Genomic DNA, 16,490 nt, shown 5'->3' on the forward strand with positions numbered 1-16,490 from the left:
AGAATGAAATAATTCACAGGAAAATAAATATTGGGTGTTGCATTTTTACCTCAATAAATAATAGAACGAAATAATTCATATTAAACCAAAGTAATTCGTGTAAGAAAAAATATAGGGTGTTTCAGTTTTACCTCATCAAATATTAGAACGAAATAATTCACAGAAAAATAAATATTGGGTGTTGCATTTTTACCTCAATAAATAATAGAACGAAATAATTCATATTAAACCAAAGTAATTCGTGCAAGAAAAAATATAGGGTGTTTCAGTTTTACCTCATCAAATATTAGAACGAAATAATTCACAGAAAAATAAATATTGGGTGTTGCATTTTTACCTCAATAAATAATAGAACGAAATAATTCATATTAAACCAAAGTAATTCGTGTAAGAAAAAATATAGGGTGTTTCAGTTTTACCTCATCAAATATTAGAACGAAATAATTCATATGAAAATAAATATTGGGTGTATCAAATGTACCTCAATAAATGTTAGAACCAAATAATTCATGTTAGAGCGATGTAACTCATTTAATAATAAATACAGGGTGTTTCATTTTTATCTCAATAGATATTAGAACGAAATAATTCATATGAAAATAAATATGGAGTGTTTCATTTTTACCTCAACAAGTATCAGAACGAAATAATTCATATTAGAGTGAAATAATTCATACAGAAATAAATACAGGGAGTTTCATTTTTATGAAATGATTATAAAATGAAGTTTTCATGACTGATACTCATTAGCAGTTGATAGAATCATGCATAATATGTACTATTTTATGTTTTATCGAACTTTAGCTTCCATATTTAAGTTGTTTTTATAAGACATAATCAGATGCATCATTTTCGCAAACTTACGAAGATTACCTACACATCTATGTCACTGATCTAGTCCGTGTTTATTCAGAAATGGTATTCTGAGATTCTGCTTCATGTTCCTGCGCAAACCTACATCACACAAGTCATGTTATCAGCAAACGATTATCTCGAACTGAGGCGACGATACACTAATATTGTACCATACCTAACCTTATTCTCGATATCTCACGTTACACCGTATCTATGGATTTTGAACATAACTTCAAAAGTGGTGACACTGAAATAACCGAAAGTTTACTAATTGTAAAAGTTACGAAAAATGAAAAATTTATTAAAATTATTTATTAAAATTGATGAAGCATATAATTATCTAATATATAGTCAAATATTTCAGCGATATCCAATTTTTTAATATTCTGGATTTTTATATGAGACGTTTCACAAAGCTGATATTCATAAAACAGATATGTCATTTGAAGAAATAATTGCCTTAAATTCTCCTTTGCTGTTTCATCCACACACGAATTACTATAATTGGACCACATACGTCAAGTTTAACATCAAAAAAATTCTCGCTCCACAACTTTTAACATTTCTAAACCAACCATATTTTGTAAACCAATTTTAATCTTTGAACAATTACTTTTGACTTCAATCTTTTCGACAATTCAGACTTTAATCTTCCTCATAACTGCTTCACATTTTAATCTTTGGTTACTTCTGATTTTAATCTTTCTAATAATTGTCCCCGATTTTAATCTTTCTGATAATTGCCTCTGACTTTAATCTCCCCGATAATTGCCTACGATTTCAGCCTTTTTAATCTCGTGTACAAGCTCGTAACAATAATCACGTTAAATAGACTGTTTCCAAGCAGGACTTTGGAGATACTCGGTATATATGACCGTCTACAGCGATAACCAACGGCTTAAGTTTAGGGTTACTAGATTATTTATGCATCGAGTTATCCCAGACAGAGGGTAATTTTCCTCCACCCTTTTCTTCCCATTTCCCTTCGTCGCACGTTCGCCATTTGCATATGGACGCGACTTCTCTCGATTCTTCGGAAAAATCTAAGAATGCTTGGGACAAAGTTTCTGCTTCGACTGCGGCACTGATTTCGAAACTTTTTTGCAGGGGAAACATTTCCTTTGGACCACGTTTAATCAACGAGAACTCGGTGTTCATTGTGTCACTGGACAAGGGAGTTAATTAATGATCGAAACAACTGTTTCCACTGAAGTCTCTGAACGCAACAGCATTTGGTCTCAAGTTGATCTCAATCTTCAAAGTTTCACCACATTTTCCATCTAGATTTAACATTGTTTGCTATGAGTAATAATAATGACACAAATCTAGATGGCAAAATGTGGTGAGCCACCCTGTATATTATTGTCAAATTTAAATTAAGTTTCAAGATCACAAATTAATAAATTAAGTATATTCAATGCAACTTGATATTTAATTTTATTATTTAATAAGTACAGCGGTAATATTTAATAGTGGTATTTAATTTAACATTCAGTTTAATAAATTTGAAAAATTTAAAAAAGTAAATTAAAACAATTTTTAATTTATTTAAATTAATATTTCATTAGAAAATTTAGTGTACGCTAACACAACGAATATTACCAGATCTAAATCACGTTACTGACATTCACCTAACAAATTTCATCTCCCAACAAAAAGCACTCCCGAATTACACGAGCAAAGGTAAGTCCCGCAATTTCGAAAAATTCAAGTGAAAGAACTGGAGATAAAAGTCGGTAAAAAGTAACCGAAGCATAAAATTTCGACGTGGTTTTAGATTCCGAGGACCGAGGAAAAAGCGTCGCATGTTTTCCACCGGCAAAACAGTGGCCGTATGATATATCTTACCGAAGCAACAGAAAAAAAATAGCGAAAGGAATAAACCGCGTAAAATTCATCAAATTCGTACAATCCCCGATAAAATTTCTGTTTGCACGTTTTCCGTCGGTCAGCGTGGTCTGCAGTGATTATTCATATAAAATTGTCTGTTCTGCATACGTTTACCTTGGCGAACGTTTTATTTCATCCAGCCAGCTGACTCGTATTAACCGAGCGGGCCGAGTTGTTTGCAATCAGGTAGAATAGAAAAAACGTAACGCAGGAAAAGAGCCAACAGGACTTTGCAATTCTGATCGCAGCCTTTTGCGGTCACCAACGGAGCTTAATTTTCCTCGAGCACGTTCACAGGTGCGCTGTTTGCTAGGAATACGGGAATGAAAATGGCGGACAGGCGTCTTCGTCCGACGAAGAAACAATGGAATTCCGGGGAAAAAAGCTCGATTTCAATGCCTGCGTTCAATGAATGTAAAGCAGCTTATCAATTTGCTGAATTATTCTTGTGAAAAATTATGCCTGGGGGAAGGAAATAAAATGTTCATTGTCTGGAGATTATTCGGTGTTTTATTGCGTTTGATGAAGTCTTGCAATTGGAGAGTTATTCTGACGAGTTGGAACACCTGGGTTATGCGCCAACTTGTGGGTTGACATTGGTATCTGAGTAGGGAGATTGGTATTTTTTTCTGTAGGAATTAGAAATTACAAGGTGAGAATTGAAATTTTTGAAGATTATTTATGGTTGTATGTGGGGTTCTAGAGTCAGAAATGGATGTGTGAATATTACTCTTTGGTTTTTGGTTGACGAATTTCATTGGATATAGGTAAAGTGGCTATGTGAGAGGAATTTGGGAATTTGAGAATTTGGATTCTTAGGAATTTGGGGATTCAGGAATATAGAGATTTAGGGATTTAGGGATTTGCGAATGTAGGGATTTAGGAATTCAGAGATTTAGGGATTTGGGAATTTAAGAACTTAGGAATTTAGGAATTTAGGAATTTAGGAATTTAGGAATTTAGGAATTTAGGAATTTAGGAATTTAGGAATTTAGGAATTTAGGAATTTAAGAATTTAGGAATTTAGGAATTTCAGAATTTCAGAATTTCAGAATTTCAGAATTTTAGAATTTCAGAATTCAGTAATTTAGGAATTTAGGAATTTAGGAATTTAGGAATTTCAGAATTTCAGAATTTCAGAATTTCAGAATTTCAGAATTCAGTAATTTAGGAATTTAGGAATTTAGGAATTTAGGAATTTAGGAATTTAGGAATTTCAGAATTACAGAATTTCGGAATTCAGTAATTCAGTAATTTAGGAATTTAGGATTTTAGGAATTTCAGAATTTCAGAATTTCAGAATTCAGTAATTCAGTAATTTAGGAATTTAGGAATTTAGGAATTTAGGAATTTAGGAATTTAGGAACTTAGGAATTTCAGAATTCAGGAATTCAGGAATTTAGCAACTGCAGAATAAAGGAATTTAGTAATTTAGGAATTTAAAGACTGAAGAATTCAGTAATTCAGTAATTCAGAAATTCAGTAAATCAGTAATTTAGGTATTTAGAAATTTCAGGATTCAGTAATTCAGCAATTTCGGAAGTCAGAAATTTAGTAATCCAGGAATTCAGCAACTCTATAATAAAGGAATTTAGGAATTTAGGAACTGATGAATTCAGTAATTCAGTAATTTAGGAATCCAGAAATTCAGCAATTTAGCAACTGTAGAATAATGAAATTTAGTAATTTAGGAATTTAGAAACTGAAGAATGAACAAATTCAGGAACTTAAAATTTAGTAATTCAAGAATTCAGGAACTCAGGAACTCATAGATTCAAGAATTCAGGAATTCAGAAGTTCAGGAATTCAACAAATTAAAAATTCAGGAATTCATAGATTCACGAATTGAGGAATTCACAAATTCAACAATTCAAGAGTTCAGCAATTCAGGAATTGTGGAATATGGAATTCTAAGAACTTAGGAATTTGGAAATTACAGAGTGAAAGAACTTAAGAATTGAGAAATTCAGGAATTCAGTATCTTAGAAACTTATATACTTAACGACTTAGAAATTTAAGAATTTAAAAATGAAAAATCTTATGCATTTATGTATTTAAGAATGAAAGAGCTTAGAAATTTAAGAATTTAGTTATATAGTAATTCAGGAATTCATTCTCCATAGAAAATTAATGAAGCAACCCAACATCACTATAATTGCCAACTCCACTTACAAACACCCCCAATCATTTTCGAAACACTTTATTTTCCATAATTACAGAAGAAACACGAGGAAGTAATTAAAATAAAGCCCCTTTCAGCAACACGATAGGGGAGGCTCCCCGAATTCGAGGGTTGAATTTGAAAAACGAAGGGCGTATATGTTCAGAACGTGTAAAGGAAGCAATTGTATTATCAAGTATCAAATATCAAGGGAGTACCCGGAAGAAACCTAATTACATTTAAATTCGCCAAACAAGAACGAAAGTTGTCTCGGTTTGTAGAAGGAAATACACTAATGGAAGTATCGTTTACTCTGAACTTAGTTTCTCAGTTCTCTAGGTTATCTATCGATTTTTTCCTCTACGCGAAACTTGTTCTTAAACATTCGAAGAATTAGAGCGTTAGTTATGTTCTCAGACATACACTTCCGAGAAACTTTGCTATCAAATATCTTGTAATTGCGTGCATCTAAATACTCGTATCACTGAACTTGTTTGCAACTTTTGTGCGGCTGTGTTACTGAGGAAGGTATAGAAGGATGGGAACATAATTGCATGTTGGGAGTTAAATTTGTATGCAAACGTTCCTCGCAGTTTGTAGAGTAATGTAAATCTTGATATCTGCTGGTTTCAAGGGGTGAAAATTTGAAAGTTCTAATTTGGGGATGGGTGAGATTTTTGGACACCGAAAATTGCAAGTTTGTGAATTTTTTAATATGTAAGGGTTGGGAGATTTGAAGTTTTAAAATTGGTATTTGGGCGTTGAGAAATTTGGGAATTTAGGGATTATGAAATTTTGGATACTGAGGATGTGGTTGGTTGGGAATTTAGAAGTTTGGGAAGTGGAAATTTACATTTGCTAATGTGGAAATTTGCAAAGTTAGAAATTTGGGAATTTGGGAATTTGAGAATTTGGTAATTTAGGAATTTGGGAATTTGGGGATTTGGGGATTTGGGAATTTGGGAATTTGGGAATTTGGGAAATTGGGAATTTGGAAATCTGGGAATTTGAGAATTTGAGAATTTTGGGAATTTGGGAATTTGGGAATTTGGGAATTTGGGAATTTGGGAATTTGGAAATTTGGGGATTTGGGAATTTGGGGATTTGGGAATTTGGGAATTTGGGGATTTGGGAATTTGGGAATTTGGGGATTTGGGAATTTGGGAATTTGGGAACTTATGAATTTGGGAATTTGAGAATTTGAGAATTTGAGAATTTGAGAATTTGAGAATTTGAAAATTTGGAAATTTGAGAATTTGGGAATTTGGGAATTTGGGAATTTGGGAATTTGGGAATTTGGGAATTTGGGAATTTGGGAATTTGGGAATTTGGGAATTTGGGAATTTAGGAATTTGGGAATTTGAGAACTTGGGAATTTGGTAATTTGCAAATTTGAGAATTTGGGAATTTGGGAATTTGGGAATTTGGGAATTTGGGAATTTGAGAGTTTGGGAATTTAGGAATTTGAGAATTTGAGAATTTGGAAATTTGAGAATTTGGGAATTTGGGAATTTGGGAATTTGGGAATTTGGGAATTTAGGAATTTGGGAATTTGAGAACTTGGGAATTTGGTAATTTGCAAATTTGAGAATTTGGGAATATGGGAATTTGGGAATTTGGGAATTTGGGAATTTGGGAATTTGGGAATTTGAGAATTTGGGAATTTAGGAATTTAAGAGTTTGATACTATAAAAATTTAGAAATTTACCAAAAGTTTACACACTGCTTTGAAAATTTAAAAACTTAACAATTTCATCATTCAAAAATTCACAAACTCACAAATTCCCAAATTTAAAGTTTAACTAGAAAATTTAAAAATTTGAGAACAATCAGACAATCTGAAAGTTTGGAAACCGCCGAATATTACGAATTGCTGTTAAATTATATGGCAGCTAGTAAATAGCTAAAATCCGCATATCAAGTAATGCGACGAGATCGCGATAGCGAACCAAAATTGAGAACATTGCAATCCTCGGAAGCTGTCTTCAGAAAGTTTCAGCACACGGCATTCGCTTGCCTACATTTTCCAGAATTCCATTCAATTCAAAATGAAAAGGGAACAAGCTCTTCTAACTTCGAAGCTTTTTGCCTTTGTAAGCGAAGGATTTTCATTTATCCCTCTTATTTCTCCTTTACACGCTAAGTGTTCCAATATTTACAGACGACATATTAACGTTGGGAAGAGTTCCTTAATTTCAAACCGAAATTAAACCATTGCCTTTATTCATGTATACATTGATTCAACTTGATATTATATAAATAACTATACTGTAAATAATAAATATAGTGATAATTTTGAGGTTAGTTCAACATTTAAGGTTAGCTGAACATTTGAGGTTAGTTCAACATTTGAGGTTAGCTCAATATTTGATGTTAGCCTTGAAGTTAGCTTTGTTTAAGGTTACTCAACAGTTGAGGTTAGTTCAATATGTGGAAATATTACATATGCGTTAATTTAAATAATGAGTTAATTTGAATTACTGTGGGACAATGTTCCCATCTTCACTTCATATTGAAAACATCATAATTTCAATTCAAACATACATTACAATGTTGTTTCTGTCAAGTGTTCACATTCATGTTTCACATGTTGTTACAACATTTACCTAAAACTTGCATTACATAATTTAGTTGTTAAAATACATTTGTCAAATAAAAGTTCCTTAAAGTAGTGAAAGACAAACCTAATCCAATTTAAGATACCTATGATTGGACTAGCACACCAATTTGTTAAATTTGACCATCAACTGATCAACTAGTAAAATCATGTAGCACCTCATTCTATTTAACTAGATTTATATAAGAAATACAATAATCAAAATTGTTTTCAAATCTTCAAACAACTGTCACAGTTTTGATATACTTTTTGTGAGATTCAGAGGTAGATAACCTAACTTCATCTCCTGAAGCTGGACAGTTAATTCTGTACAGTCTAATGAGTCACATAATATCTCATTCTATATAACTAGATTTATATAAGAAATACAATAATCAAAATCGTTTTCAAATCTTCAAACAGCTGTCACAGTTTTGATATATCTTTTGTTAGACTCAAAGGTAGATAGCCTAACCTCAACTCATAAAGTTGGACAGTTAATTCTGTCCAGTTTAATGAGTCACATAATATCTTATTTTATATAACTAGATTTATATAAGAAATACAATAATCAAAATTGTTTTCAAATCTTCAAACAACTGTCACAGTTTTGATATACTTTTTGTGAGGTTCAGAGGTAGATAGCCTAACTTCAACTCATAAAATTGGACAGTTAATTTTGTTCAGTTTAACAAGCCACATAATAAATCATTCTCTTTAACTAGATGTATACATACAATGTATAAATTTTCAAACTATCCGAACCGATCATTTAACCTGATCCTCAGAGGTGAATGCCCCAGCCATCAGCAACATTCTCAACCCTGTAAAATTCGCAAACCACAGTTCTCCCCGATACAAACAACCTCATGTTTCCGCGTTTCTCGAGGGGCGAAATCAGCCCGCGGAGTTCCGTTTCTATTCGTGGCTGAGCGGCATCTACTTCCGCGTAGCCGGAAGCGAGCACGTAATAAGAGGTCTCATCCTGCAGCGACATCAGGAAGCAGCAAAGGCTCTGTTTTAATATGAATGACGTACACGGTTCAATTCCTCGGGGCATTAATAGGTCGAATCGTCGATAATCCGAGTGAACGAAACGTCAGCAAAAAGGAGCAGAGAAGAGGGTGTAGGAGGAAGAAGCGGATCACAGGGTTGATCGGGGCTAGGTCAAAAAGGGGCAGACAAATAGCGAGGGAAGGGTGAAGAAAAAAGAGCCGTGTGTTTGTGAAGTTGTGTGTGTACAGGATGTATGAAAAGGGTGAAGAGAGTTGCTCGGAGGAGGGGAATTGTCATTCGGGTGGAATTGCAATTTCTCGCTGACGCGTGCCGTGCAACCTCCGGCGTGAAGAGTAAAAGCGGACTAATGATGCACACTAGACTTAATGCTCCGTTCCTGTTCTCATTTCCCATAAAGGTGCGAGCTGCCTGCGGGATGTCAGCCTAGAAATAGTTCCGGAGGTGGTGCAACGTGGTCAGAAGGCGATTCTGCGCTGCCATTACGATCTCGAGAAGGCTCCTCTCTACTCCCTCAAGTGGTACCGTGGCAAGCACGAGTTCTACCGTTTCGCACCCAGCGATGAACCAGCCACCAAGTATTTCAACATACCCGGAATTTATGTTGACGTAAGTTTTCATATCCGTTTCTTTCCTACTCTTAAACTATACTACACGATCATTTCCCACTTGTGGATGTGCTGCACGCGAAAATTGGCTACCTCGGATAACTCCGATTTCCTTCGGATAACTCCGTCTTCCTTCGGATGACTCCGTCTTACCGTTCGTCATGATTGGCAACATGTCTGACGGTCGTACATTTATTCATACAAATAAATTTACTTTTCCAGAATTAAATGCATTCAAAAATTATTATGAAAAGAACATATGTGAATTAGGGGCCACCTTAAATAGGTCATCAGTTTCACATTAACTTAATAAATTAAATTAACCTAATACATCTTAAATAAATTAAAGACTAACCTCAAATAAGCTAAAGGTTAACTTTAACAACTTTATCTTAAACAAGCAGATAAAAATATAAATAAAAAGCTTGAAAAACTCCTATTTTCTGAGAAAAGTCAAATTTGGAAATTAAAAGTAAATTAACTCTTCATAGTATGAAATTCTGTTGTGCAAATATGTTTGAAAAATTGTTTCAAGAGGCACGTTGAAGTTCGTTGATTTAAACTTTTCAAGTGGCTCTTGGGCACGTTTTTAATAAATCCTCATCAGACTTGTTTAATTTGCTTCAACTGTTTTAATTTGTTTAACTGAAAAAATGCAGGACTAAATTGTTATTGATTGCTTTTCGTAGTAACTTTAACTTTGTCAGTTTCGGAATTTTCTGATAAAACATTCAGCTCTTCATAGTATCGTAACAGGCGGATGAAAAATATTGATTCTTCGAACTTTGCGGAAGTATGTACTTTAATTGGTCCGTCGATACGGAGACAAATTAAATTATTCGAAACAAGAGCTGGTAAAATTGTAAAAAAGGGATAGTTTGGAAATTAGAGGATTTCAGACATTCCAGCGTTTGTAGTTACAGTTTTAATGGTTTTTGAATATTTTTTTGAGAAATGTTACTAACTGAAGTTTCATAACATTATGCTACGTTTTTAATCATTTTTTAATAATTTTTTAAGAAATGTCACTACCTGAAATTTCATAACATTATGTTACATTTTCAATCATTTTTTGTGTAATTTTTTGAGAAATGTCTTAACTGAAGTTTCATAACATTATGTTACATTTTCAATCATTTTTGAATAATTTTTGAGAAATGTTACTAACTGAAGTTTTATAAAATTGTTGTATTTTCAATCATTTTTTGAATAATTTTTTGAGAAATGTCGCTAACTGAAGTTTCATAACATTATGTTACATTTTCAGTCATTTTTTGAATAATTTTTTGAGAAATGTCTCTAACTGAAGTTTCATAACACTATATTACCTTTTCAGTCATTTTTTGAATAATTTTTTGAGAAATGTCACTAACTGAAGTTTCATAACACTATATTACATTTTCAGTCATTTTTTGAATAATTTTTTGAGAAATGTCACTAACTGAAGTTTCATAACATTATGTTAAATTTTCAATCATTTTCTGAATAATTTTTTGAGAAATGTCACTAACTGTTTCATAAAATTATGTTACATTTTCAATCATTTTCTGAATAATTTTTTGAGAAATGTCATTAACTGTTTCATAAAATTATGTAATTTTGAATAAAATTCCACATCAATTTTGATGCATGTGAATAAATTTTTTACAAATTAATTTTTCTACAGAAATACACATTCCATTAATTAACTACGCTGAAAATTGACGTTTAATAATAAAATATTCGTGAAATTTCAGCTCTTCAAACCTGCAGTAAAAATGAGGTTATGTAATGAATTTAATATAAACGCAATAAAGTTAACCATATCGTGCATTAATGAATGACTTGAATCCATGCCACGAATATCTCGAATTCCAATCGTTTATGGCAGCGGCTCTCAATCAGTGGTATGCGTATCACTTTACATGGTACACGAAAAACATTTGAGTGGTATGTGAATGCTTTGTGCAATATGCAGTACAACAATCTCGTCGTTGAAAACTTCATTTTCTGTGTTAAAATGCAAATTCAGAGAAATGGACTTCCTGGTACGTTTTACTGAATTCGTTTAATCAGATCGAAATATGCAACCTAACCTAACCAAGTTTACAAATATCAAACGATTCTAATTGTATTTTTCATTAATTGTTAGTTGATTTCTTCTGTGAACAAAAATTGTGAAATTTATGTAATTAATTATTTGTGAAATTATAAATCGTGCTGAAGCATATGTGAAGCTGTTTTAGAAATAGTAGAATTGATTGATATATAATTTTATGGATCGAAATTAGAAAAATTGAGAACCACTGTTAACAATTAAAAATGATGGAACGTACAATTATATCCATCAATTGAAAATTTATAATCAAGCTTATTTTCGCGAGAATTTATAAATAAAATGTTTCTGGTGATTAACGAAACACGAATTTATCTCGTTCCATTTTCAATTGCAATTTACGATCATCGTTGAACGTATTTATTTATCAATTAATTCTTTACGATCAGATGACATCAAACATTTCGATCACTTTGATCAATCTTCCAAGAGAAAAATATCAAGTACCTGGGCTAATTAACGAAATGCCATCGGGTCAGATCGTTGAATTCGGTGAAAATTCAATTATTGGTCAAGTAGCGATTTATCGGCAATCTCTGTGTTCTTGAATAGTCAGCAAAAAATTTTCACCCGGAAATCGCCATATAATTGAAAAAAGAGTGTAATCACGAAATTTGCTGAATACTCGGTTTCCACGAGTTTGGGTTACTGTCGATAAAGTTTTAGTTACACAAAACGAGTTTCGTTATTTGAACGTATTTTAGGTTCGACGAAAATGAAACTAAAATCGAATTCTGTTCAATCATCTATCTTTCAACGAAATTGTTTGCGTTTCAACGTACACTGCAATATGGAGGTACATAGTTGATTCCTTGCACAGCTCTGCATTTTTCAAATATAATCATTGACTTTTTTTTAACCGACTTCGAAAAAGGAGGAGGTTACTCAATTCGATCAGTATATTTTTTTTTTTTTTTTTTTTTTTTTTTTTTTTTCTATGTATGTTCGCCGATTACGCCTAACTGGGTGGACCGATCGGAATGAAACCTTTTACATATGGAAGGTGCTGACTCCCCATTGGTACCATTATCAAAAAATTTTTCATTTTTTAATTGCAAAGTGTTGTTATTGCAAAAAAACCGGCAACTTTTTTCTTTCTTCTATGTATGTTCGCGCATTGCGCCTAGCTGGATGGACCGATCAGAATGAAACCTTTTGCATATGGTAGGTGCTGACTCCTCATTGGTACCATTATCAAAAAATTTTTCATTTTTTAATTGCAAAGTGTTGTTATTGCAAAACAACCGACAACTTTTTTCTTTTTTCTATGTATGTTCGCGCATTGCGCCTAGCTGGATGGACCAATCGGAACAAAGCCTTTTGCATCTGTTGGGTTCAGACTCCCCATTGGTACCATAATCAAAAAATTTTTCATTTTTTAATTGCAGTGTTGTTATTGCAGAAAAACCGGCAACTTTTAAAATAAACTTTTCTCGATTTTAGTGCGCTTTCAATATCTTATCGCGGACATGATTCTGTACAATTTTGTTCATATACAAATTTCGCGGAAATGTTTAGTTTTCGAGATATTAGCGAAAAAAATTGTTATTAACTTTTGAAATCAACTTCGAACGATTTTAATGTCCTTTGAATATGTTGTTAGGGGCGTAGTTCTGGACAACTTTTTCCTCTTGCGAAATTGACGGAAAGCTTTTGTTTTCGAGATATTACAGAAATTGTTGTTAACTTTTGAAGCCAGCTTCGAACGATTTTTATGTCCTTCTAATACGTTATTAGTAGCATGATTCTAAACGAGTTTTTCCTTATGCATAATTGACGGAAAACTTTAGTTTTCGTGATATTAGCGAATAACTATTGTTATTATTATTAGTGGAACGCCCCGTGCTATGCACGGGAAAGACAAGAAAGGGCAATTACAATCCACTGTACCAAAACACTAACTAAGCTTTGCCGCTTTGACACGCAACTTATGCAGCAAGATGAGTTCACGTTGACGTTGGTGTATTATTCCCATTGCTTGGTACAGTCTCCCTACCGTTCTAATAAACATTTTTTTTATTTTTTAGTTGCAAGGATTATTTTTTCTATGCATGTTCGGTGGTTTTTCCTAGGTGGGTGGTCCGATCGGAACAAAGCCTTTCGCATCTTGTGGAGTCTAACTCCCCATTGATACGATTATCCAAAATTTTTTCATTTTTTAGTTACAAAGGTTTATTGTTGCAAAAAAAGTTGAAAAACGAATATCCATGTTGTCTTTTACTTAATTATGTTCATGGCATTTACGCAGACAAAAAAAAGCCCGGAAGAACTGTCTCACAGTATCCTAAACAATTCTCCCCATTCCACTAAAAAGCGTGAAATAAAATAATTTTCAGAAAAAAAATACACCGACTTCGAAATGCACTAAAAAGTATAAAATAATTTCTATTTCCTAATGAAGTAATTTCTATTGCTTTGAATCATACAATTACGTCACAGATATGAATTAAACCTATTTACTCGTTAGGTAGTATATTAAATACATTTCAACCTTTTCGAAGGCGGCGCAAAATTAAAAATACCTCAGTAAACGTTGCTGCCAATAACCAGTTGATTGTGATATGACGTATTGGAAATTAATAAATCCTGAAAAAGAATACGAACCATTATAGATATATCTGGTAATATACGTAAATGTAACGACTGCATCTTCATTTCGCAACGTTTCTGATATAAATAAAATTGAATCGACTTCGTTCGCATGTGGAAGCCAGGGATCTAAGAACCTATAAACGGAGCCGACGACGCGGGAATTACCAAATTTGCGGCAGATGGGCTCTATCTTTATAGCATATGCGGCGATCGAATCTTTCCGTCGCATAATCTATGAATCTATCCCTTGGCGGACTACCGCCGCATATATGCGTTCTGCGTAAATCATCAAATTCGCCGAAGAACTCATATATGCGTTTGGCGAAAACAATTGATTGAGCCGAGAAACGCATATATGTGTCCCACGTAAATGCGTGGCTATGGCCGAGAAACTTAACTATGCGTTCCGCGAAAACAACTGATAGAGCCGAGAAACGCGTACATGTGTGCATGCACGTAAATCTGTGCATGTACATACAATATGTCCAGAATTTGACTTGGAATGCTATGAACGAAAACCGCGATTAAGCAGAAATATGCGCTGGCAATTTTTAATGACCATCGCGGCAGGAGTTCGGCCCCACGATACGGTTCACTTCGAACCGTCCCGTCCGCAAAGGGCTAGATAGACCATAGTTACATTCTATACGCATTAACACCTACTTCGCGGCGTGCTGTCAAGTTATATCTATAGAAAAAGAAATAGCTATACAAGTATTGCCTATGTTCGGCTGTCCAAAGGTTGACATGTTCAAGAAAATCTTTTATTTTTGCGCCGCCTCCGAAAAGGTTGAAATGTATTTAATATACTACCTAACGAGTAAATAGGTTTAATTCATATCTGTGACGTAATTGTATGATTCAAAGCAATAGAAATTACTTCATTAGGAAATAGAAATTATTTTATACTTTTTAGTGCATTTCGAAGTCGGTGTATTTTTTTTCTGAAAATTATTTTTGTTGGAATCGGATGAAAAAGTTATAGGAAAATATATGAACTAGTTTAGCAATTGTGATACAGAATGAAGAACAGCATTTTGCGTAGAAGAGGTTAGGTTGCCACGAATTCACACAGTGCTGACATCTGCATCATAAATGCGCGGGAAAATGCAATATTCAAATTGCTTTTATACATTTCTTTGTTATGTGTGATGAAATTGTAGAATATTATAGTTTATTTTAAGCACAAAGATATCGAAATGTAATACTGTTCAAAAATTAATAAAAAAATTAGAATAAAATGTTTTATTAATATAAGAATATTGAACTGAAATATTCGTATCATTAAAATATTACAAATCAATATTTTTGAAACAAAATATTTGTCTTCGGTTTTTCATAGACAGAATAACATTTTTAATTCTCCCAAACTAATCATACACGAAGAAACTAAATTAACAGTAATATTTAATAAACGTTTTATTATTTATTATTCAAGCAATGTATATGCTTACTTGGCTAAAATTTCCATATATTTTATTTAATTTCAAGTGTAAATTTACTATTAGATCAAGTCCGTACAGTTTTTCATATGAAAGAACAGATAACAAATTATTAATGATAAATAATTAATAAAAACAATTTGTATGAATAATCCTAATGCACAACGTGTTTTCCCAACTTATACCTCCAAAGCATACGTTGACTACAGGACATCTGTATCTCCAATACAATGTTTGCTTGTTATCTTTACAGTTGAAAGCACAAAGCTCTACGTAAACAACAACATGTTCCGAAACAGAGAATCGTCCGCTGTTTCCTTTGACCCTGTAGTTTCTCAATGGAAACAACTTATATCAACATTTTGTTTCTGTTTCTGGCGACAATGAGAGGCATTAAGGAACACATCGGAACTTCTAGAATAGAGACGGGCCTCGGGGTAATCTCTCGGAGTAACGCGATACGCCTGTTGTAACTCAAACATACTAAAGCAACGATGTGACATACCACTTTAAGCTACCGTTACAATTTATACTTCTGCAAATGTTTAAATTTAACGGTAATTCTGCTGCAAGTAAAGTTACGCCTGGCACGTGATTTACGTTATTGAAACTGTCTGAACTACCTTCGGTACGTTATAGGTAGGATTATGGGTGCTTTAGGTTGCAAATTTAGAAATTTGGAAAGGTGAGTTGGATGGGAGATTTGCAGATGTGGATATATGGATATGTGGAGATATGGATATGTGGAAATGTGGATATGTGGAGATGTGGATATGTGGAAATGTGGATATGTAGAGATGTGGATATGTAGAGATGTGGATATGTGGAGATGTGGATATATGGAGATGTGGAGATCTGGAGATTTGGATATGTGGATATGTGGAGATGTGAATATATGGAGATGTGAAGATCTGGAGATCTGGAGATCTGGAGATTTGGAAATGTGAACATGTGGAGATGTGGATATGTGGAGATATGGACATATGGAAATTTGGAGATGTGGAGATGTGGACATATGGAGATGTGGATATATGGAGATATGGATATGTGGAAATGTGGATATGTGGAGATGTGGATATGTGGAAATGTGGATATGTAGAGATGTGGATATGTAGAGATGTGGATATGTGGAGATGTGGATATATGGAGATGTGGAGATCTGGAGATTTGGATATGTGGAGATGTGGATATATGGAGATGTGGAGATCTGGAGATTTGGAGATTTGGAAATGTGGAC

General features: G+C 33.3%; 1 protein-coding gene across 1 annotated transcript in view; it reads left to right on the plus strand.

The window, feature by feature from the left end:
- Nucleotides 1-16,490, plus strand: part of LOC100881058 (uncharacterized) — a 283,887-nt gene that overhangs the window by 117,174 nt on the left and 150,223 nt on the right. The window contains exon 2 of the mRNA XM_012288797.2: nt 8,917-9,125. Within this exon, the coding sequence (XP_012144187.1) occupies nt 8,917-9,125 (209 nt within the window). The remainder of the gene's footprint in view (nt 1-8,916; nt 9,126-16,490) is intronic.

This window comes from Megachile rotundata, chromosome 14 (genome assembly GCF_050947335.1).
Source record: "Megachile rotundata isolate GNS110a chromosome 14, iyMegRotu1, whole genome shotgun sequence".
Lineage (NCBI taxonomy): Eukaryota > Metazoa > Arthropoda > Insecta > Hymenoptera > Megachilidae > Megachile > Megachile rotundata.